A 7,173-nucleotide genomic window follows, 5' to 3' on the forward strand; every position below is an offset into this window, starting at 1 on the left:
ATTGTAAATTAAATGTAGGCCTTTGTTCTTTGTTTTTTTATAAGTGTTGTGAATTTTTAGCTCATATAGTGTAACTAAGGTTTATGGCATGGTGTTAACAGTGATAAACAAATACAAATGGAGGCCAGGGTATAGCAGCCACTAGAAACCTTTTGAACTTGAAGGGATAGTTTGCCCCCCAAAATTACAACATTTACTCACCCTCATGTTTTTTCAAACCTGTATGAGTTTTTCAAACACAGAATATTTTAAAGAATTTTGGTAACCAGACAGTTGATGGCACCCATTGAATTGTATCTCTCCAACTATGGAAGTCAATGGGTGCCACCAACTGTCTGGTTACCAACATAATGTATCGTCATTTGTGTTTTGTGAAGACAACATTATCATTTCTGGGTGACCTTTACATGCTATAGAGGGATGAACAAGTGAAATATTTTTGTAGACCAAACCCTGGAAATGGGTTTGCATTTTAGCACTTCTGATTCTGGTTCTAAAGTCTGAGTTTTTTTTAAATGAGTTTTGTTTCAACAAAGATGAGGTCATGCTAATGCAGTGCAAACAATACTAAGACTCCCAGTAGACACTTGAGGTAACAGGTTTGTTTATTTTTTCCAAAACAACCAAACACTAAATGAAGAAAACAAGGCAAAGTATGCAGCTATGACTTCACTTGATGCAACAACCTCAATATGCCTTGAGATGAACGCTTATCTTGAGTAGTCTGAGAGTGCAGAGGTGCTGTATCTTGAAAGCCAGGCTGGACAGACTGCATCAAACTCATAGCTTGAAGTGGTATTTTACGGGGTTGTGCCAAAGGTTTGGAACCAAGACTGGAAAGAGACATGTAACTTGGCTGCTCCGGCTTAGGAAAGACCTGGAATCTAGACTGCCGGGACACAGACTGGTAATGGGATTGTGCTGACTGCAGACCGCTGGGCTGGGACAAAGACTGGTAACGGGCTTGTGCTGACTGCAGGCCACTGGGCTGGTCTACAGACTGGTAACGGGATTGTGCTGACTGCAGGCCACTGAGCTGGGACACAGACTGAGAGCTGGTTTGTGCTGACTGCAGTCCACTGGGCTGGTCCACAGACTGGTAACGGGATTGTGCTGACTGCAGGCCACTGGGCTGGTAACGGGCTTGTGCTGAATGCAGGCCACTGAGCTGGGACACATACGGGTAACGGGCTTGTGCTGACTGCAGGCCACTGGACTGCACCACAGGTTTTCGGAAACCAAGCTGGGGCACAAACTGGTAGCTGGCTTGTGCTGACAGCAGGCTACCTGACAGTCCAACAGATTGTGAGCTGGCATGGGATGGTTGTTGTATTCCAGACTGGTCCACAGACTGAGAGCTGTCTTGGGCTGATTTCGGACCGCTGGGCCAGAACACAGACTGGTAGCGGGATTGTGCTGACTGCAGGCCACTGGGCTGATCCACAGACTGGTAACGGGATTGTGCTGACTGCAGGCCACTGGGCTGGTCCACCGACTGGTAACGGGCTTGTGCTGACTGCAGGCCACTGAGCTGGGACACATACAGGTAACGGGCTTGTGCTGACTGCAGACCACTGGGCTGATCCACAGACTGGTAACCAGATTGTGCTGACTGCAGGCCACTGGGCTGAGACACAGACTGGTAACGGGATTGTGCTGACTGCAGGCCACTGGGCTGGGACACAGACGGGTAATGGGCTTGTGCTGACTGCAGGCCACTGAGCTGGGACACAGACTGGTAGCGGGCTTGTCCTGGATGTTGGTCACTAGGCCAGACCACAGACTGGTATCTAGCTTGTGCTAACTGCAGGCTACTGGGCCAGTTCACTGATTGGGAGCCAGTTTGTGTAGGTTTTTGGAAACCAAGCTGGGGCACAAACTGGTAGCTGGATTGTGCTGACAGCAGGCCAGACTGTGAGCTAGCTTGGGCTGGTTGTTGGATGCCAGACTGGTCCACAGACTGTGAGCTGGCTTGGGCTGATTGCAGGCCACTAGGCTGGGACACAGACTGGTAACGGGCTTGTGCTGACTGCAGGCTGCTGGGCCGGAATACAGACTGGTAGCGGGTTTGTGCTGACTGCAGGCCACTGGGCTGGTCCACAGACTGGTAAGGGGCTTGGGCTGACTGCAGACTGCTGGGCAAGGACAGAGACTGGTATCTGGCTTGGCCTGACTGCAGTCCGCTTAGCTGGTCCACAGACTCATAGCTGGCTTGTGCTACCTGCAGACCGCTAGGCCGAAACACAGACTGGTAGCGGGCTTGTTCTGACTGCAGGCCACTTGGCTGGAACACAGATTGGTACCTGGCTTGTGCTGACTGCAGGCCACTGAGCTGGGACACATACGGGTAACGGGCTTGTGCTGACTGCAGACCACTGGGCTGCACCACAGGTTTTTGGAAACCAAGCTGGGGCACAAACTGGTAGCTGGCTTGTGCTGACAGCAGGCTACCTGACAGTCCAACAGATTGTGAGCTGGCATGGGATAGTTGTTGTATTCCAGACTGGTCCACAGACTGAGAGCTGTCTTGGGCTGATTGCGGACCGCTGGGCCAGAACACAGACTGGTAGCGGGATTGTGCTGACTGCAGGCCACTGGGCTGATCCACAGACTGGTAACCAGATTGTGCTGACTGCAGGCCACTGGGCTGAGACACAGATTGGTAACGGGATTGTGCTGACTGCAGGCCACTGGGCTGGGACACAGACTGGTAACGGGATTGTGCTGACTGCAGGCCACTGAGCTGGGACACAGACTGAGAGCTGGTTTGCGCTGACTGCAGGCCACTGGGCTGGGACACAGACTGGTAACGGGATTGTGCTGACTGCAGGCCACTGGGCTGGGACACAGACGGGTAACGGGCTTGTGCTGACTGCAGGCCACTGAGCTGGGACACAGACTGGTAGTGTGCCTGTCCTGGATGTTGGTCACTAGGCCAGACCACAGACTGGTATCTAGCTTGTGCTAACTGCAGGCCACTGGGCCAGTTCACTGATTGGGAGCCAGTTTGTGTAGGTTTTTGGAAACCAAGCTGGGGCACAAACTGGTAGCTGGCTTGGGCTGACAGCAGGCTACCTGACAGTCCAACAGATTGTGAGCTGGCTTGGGCAGGTTGTTGGATGCCAGGCTGGTCCACAGACTGTGAGCTGGCTTGGGCAGGTTGTTGGATGCCAGGCTGGTCCACAGACTGTGAGCCGTCTTGGGCTGACAGCAGGCTACCTGATGGTTCCACAGACTGTGAGCTGTCTTGGGCTGACAGCAGGCTACCTGACAGTCCAACAGATTGTGAGCTGGCGTGGGAAGGTTGTTGGATGCCAGACTGGTCCACAGACTGTGAGCTGGCTTGGGCTGACAGCAGGCTACCTGATGGTTCCACAGATTGTGAGCTGGCTTGGGAAGGTTGTTGGATGCCAGACTGGTCCACAGACTGTGAGCTGGCTTGGGCTGACAGCAGGCTACCTGACAGTTGAACAGATTGTGAGCTGGCTTGAGAAGGTTGTTGGATGCCAGACTGGTCCACAGACTGTGAGCTGGCTTGGGCTGACAGTAGGCTACCTGATGGTTCCACAGATTGTGAGCTGGCTTGGGAAGGTTGTTGGATGCCAGACTGGTCCACAGACTGCGAGCTGGCTTGGGCTGAAAGCAGGCTACCTGATGGTTCCACAGACTGTGAGCTAGCTTGTGCTGGTTGTTGGATGCCAGACTGGTCCACAGACTGTGAGCTGGCTTGGGCTGATTGCAGGCCACTAGGCTGGGACACAGACTGGTGAGAGGCTTGGGCTGACTGCAGACTGCTGGGCAAGGACAGAGACTGGTATCTGGCTTGGCCTGACTGCAGTCCGCTTAACTGGTCCACAGACTGGTAACGGGATTGTGCTGACTGCAGGCCACTGGGCCGGAACACAGACTGGTAGCGGGCTTGTGCTGACTGCAGGCCACTGGGCTGGTCCACAGACTGGTAACGGGATTGTGCTGACTGCAGGTCACTGAGCTGGGACACAGACTGAGAGCTGGTTTGCGCTGACTGCAGTCCACTGGGCTGGTCCACAGACTGGTAGCGGGCTTGTTCTGATTGCAGGCCATTTGGCTGGGACACAGATTGGTACCTGGCTTGTGCTGACTGCAGGTCACCGGACTGCACCACAGACTGGTAGCGTGCCTGTCCTGGATGTTGGTCACTAGGCCAGACCACAGACTGGTATCTAGCTTGTGCTAACTGCAGGCCACTAGGCCAGGTAGGTTTTTGGAAACCAAGCTGGGGCACAATCTGGTAGCTGGCTTGTGCTGACGGCAGGCCAGACTGAGAGCTGGCTTGGGCTGGTTGTTGGATGCCAGACTGGTCCACAGACTGTGAGCTGGCTTGGGCTGGTTGTTGGATGCCAGACTGGTCCACAGACTGTGAGCTGGCTTGGGCTGATTGCAGGCCACTGGACTGGTCCACAGATTGCGAGACAGCTTGTTCAGAGTTCTGGCTGCTGGCTTGAGATGATTGTTGGAGGCTGGGCCGGGCTCCAAGTTGGTATCTTGCCTGTGCTAGCTGCACACCACTAGGCTGAACTGTAGAACCATGGTGTGACTGCACTAGTTGCTGGCCACTCAGCAATGGCACAAGTCCATATCCAAAGCTGGCTTGCCCTAACTGATAGCTGGGTTGTGAGGACTCATTTCTCTGCTGCAAAGGCTTGACCAACGAGGTAGAACTTGAAATCTGGACTGGCCTGTTACCGGAAAATAACTTGGAAACAACTTGATGTCTATTTCTCTGAGGCTTGACAATGGGCTGCACTGCAGACTGGTAGCTGACTTCCACTATTTGGCCACTGGACTGGGAGCTGTTCTGCACTATTTGCTGGCTACTAGACACCACAGACTCATTACTAGACTGTACTACAGTTTCATAGTTGAGCTGTGTTGGCTCAGGTAGAGACTCAATGCGCATACTTGTACCCATTGCAGTGGTCACAGAACCAGAAACAAGACTGCCACTACCAGCTGAAGATATCAGAGATCCTTGAAGTTGACTACTAGCATCAGAGTCAGAACCAGGCTTATATACAGTAGTCACTGGTCCAAAACCAGAAGAGCCATTTTGAGGACTATAGCTTATACTGCTATACACACCCTTAACTTGTGCAGCACTGTAAGTGTTACTCCTTGATCGCTGAGGACTAATGGGATTTGATACATCAGCACCATACCAGCTGTAGGAACTTCGTGGCTTCACATCCTGCATGGGGAAACCAGCCTCATTGTATACAGGATAACCACTCCTGACAAAGCCACCAACTAGAAGAAAATAGAAAAGGGAAAAGAAAGAATCAAACAGACATGCTAGCAAACATGAATTATAGAACTTGCCTGGATAAACCTTACCACTTCCAAAATGGTCACAGACACAAAGACTGAGAAGTGCCAAAGAAAAACTGTAGATGAAAAAAAAATATGTTTAAATATATATTAGATGAGTGGCACTAGTTAACAAATGCCAAATACCACAATTTATCATCATACCTTAAGAGTCGGCTAGTGGTACCCTCCATGGCCAAACAAAAATACAACTACCACTTCAACAACACCAGTAAAAATTCATAAAAAACATACTTGACCTCCAACACATATTAGTGGTGCCTGAAGGGACTCTTTATAGTGCCAGCAACTGGCATTTACCAATAGTTTCCTGACAATCAGTTGTCATGGGAACATGTAATACTCAATTATTAGGTTCAGGTGTTACAACTCTTATCATGACAGCTGCCATTTCATTAAAGATAGTTGCTTTTTTATACTATGATTACTGGACAAAAAGACAGCACACAAATTACTTTTTGGGGATTATTTAAAATACATTATTTTTTATTCACTGAGAATACGTTTAAGCATTTAAGGAAGCAGTAGTATGCTCATTGTTCAAAAGTCTTAGCATTGATTTGGTCAAGCAGCCGTTTATATTTTTATATTCAAATCTATTTCGTTCAATTTGTCACAACAGATTTGTTTGAAGTATCTTTAGGAGTCGCTAAACTCATTATTATCTGCACTTCTCAAATACAAATATTTCTTCGTCTTTATTGAAACTGTTTGAAAACTAGAGCACACTGGTAATTTTATTTCAGATTTGTTATGAGTAAATGCATGCCAACATAAAAAAAAAAATTTGGCAGGACTATTCCTGTAAGCTTTCCTGTTGTGAATGCTGTGTTCAGATGAGACCCTCATCAGGTGTTTGTTTTTTTTTTTTCTGTTTTTTATTCAGCTGAATGGACATAACTTTATTTTTATAACAAAAAGACCAGGTCTTAAAAGGAAATATATAAACACACAGGGCTCAACACAACACAATTTATAAATAAATAAATGAATAATATTTGAATAATGTTAAATAAAGACACTTATGAGCATATTACAAGTAATAGCACAAATAAAAACATTAGAACAAAGATACAAATGAAATTAACAGATTCCAGGTAGGCCTAAGAGTATTTAGGTAAAAAATACTATAATGTATAAATTATATATATTCATCTTTACTAAAGCTAAAAGTTATTCAGTCATGAGCAGATTTGAGCAGAGTTTTAGGCTACTTTCACTTTAAGACCAAATGCATGGATCTGATTTTCTCCCAACTGTTTACATTAAGACTTTTTATTTTAACTCTGGGCTTAGGAGGATACTGCCATTTTGACATCATTTCGAGTGTATTCATCCGTGTAAGCATGACAAGACACAAAAGAGAGCTCAGTTCAGTAATGGTGCGCTGATGCACAGAAAACAGCGCGTGTGTACAAAATTAAGCTTCTTTCGCATCTTCTTGCAGGTGAACGGTTTAAAATCCTTTGAATGTTTATGAAGACCACATTCACGTTCTAATACTGCTTTCTAGTTTCTAAATAATAAGTGGAATTTTGAAACCAACTGGCTGAAAACTATGATCTCCCTCAAAATCTGGAGTTGAATAAAACGCTCCAATTTTGCAATCTGTCATTATTTGGCATGAGACCAGGGTGTAACCTCTTGAGCATCAATTTTTAAAAAATTACTCTGAGATCATTAGAGGACAAAAATGTCCCTGTCAAATACTGTCATATGTTAAGCTTTTGAGCGCAGACAAAAGTTTGGTCTCATTTTAAAGAAGAACGCTGGCCAAAATAAAAAGCAAAGGTTAAGATTATGAAA

At 47.5% G+C, this 7,173-nt stretch overlaps 1 protein-coding gene across 2 annotated transcripts; it reads right to left on the minus strand.

Moving 5' to 3' along the window:
* Positions 1-451: 451 nt before the first annotated feature.
* On the minus strand, positions 452-5,677 carry LOC308697942 (uncharacterized protein). Of its 2 annotated transcripts, XM_081377666.1 has the most exons (4): positions 5,512-5,617; positions 5,374-5,423; positions 4,346-5,286; positions 589-3,667 (listed from the first exon to the last, which is right to left on the minus strand). In XM_081377666.1, the coding sequence occupies exons 1-4, from the start codon at positions 5,538-5,540 to the stop codon at positions 662-664; spliced, it is 4,026 nt and encodes a 1,341-aa protein (XP_081233792.1). In that variant the 5' UTR covers positions 5,541-5,617; the 3' UTR covers positions 589-661. The 2 variants fall into 2 exon arrangements, with proteins under 2 accessions (XP_081233791.1, XP_081233792.1); XM_081377665.1 differs by having other exon boundaries at positions 452-5,286; positions 5,512-5,677.
* Between the last annotated feature and the right edge of the window lie 1,496 nt (positions 5,678-7,173).

The sequence above is a fragment of the Scardinius erythrophthalmus genome (genome assembly GCF_964197995.2).
Source record: "Scardinius erythrophthalmus genome assembly, chromosome: 10".
Taxonomy (NCBI): Eukaryota; Metazoa; Chordata; class Actinopteri; order Cypriniformes; family Leuciscidae; genus Scardinius; species Scardinius erythrophthalmus.

Coding starts and splice junctions, on each gene's coding strand:
- LOC308697942 (XM_081377665.1), bottom strand. CDS start 5,540: ATGGAGGGTACCACTAGCCGACTCTTAAG. Junction 5,424..5,511: donor ACCACTAGCCGACTCTTAAG/GTATGATGATAA, acceptor TTTCATCTACAG/TTTTTCTTTGGCACTTCTCA. Junction 5,287..5,373: donor CTGTGACCATTTTGGAAGTG/GTAAGGTTTATC, acceptor ATTTTCTTCTAG/TTGGTGGCTTTGTCAGGAGT.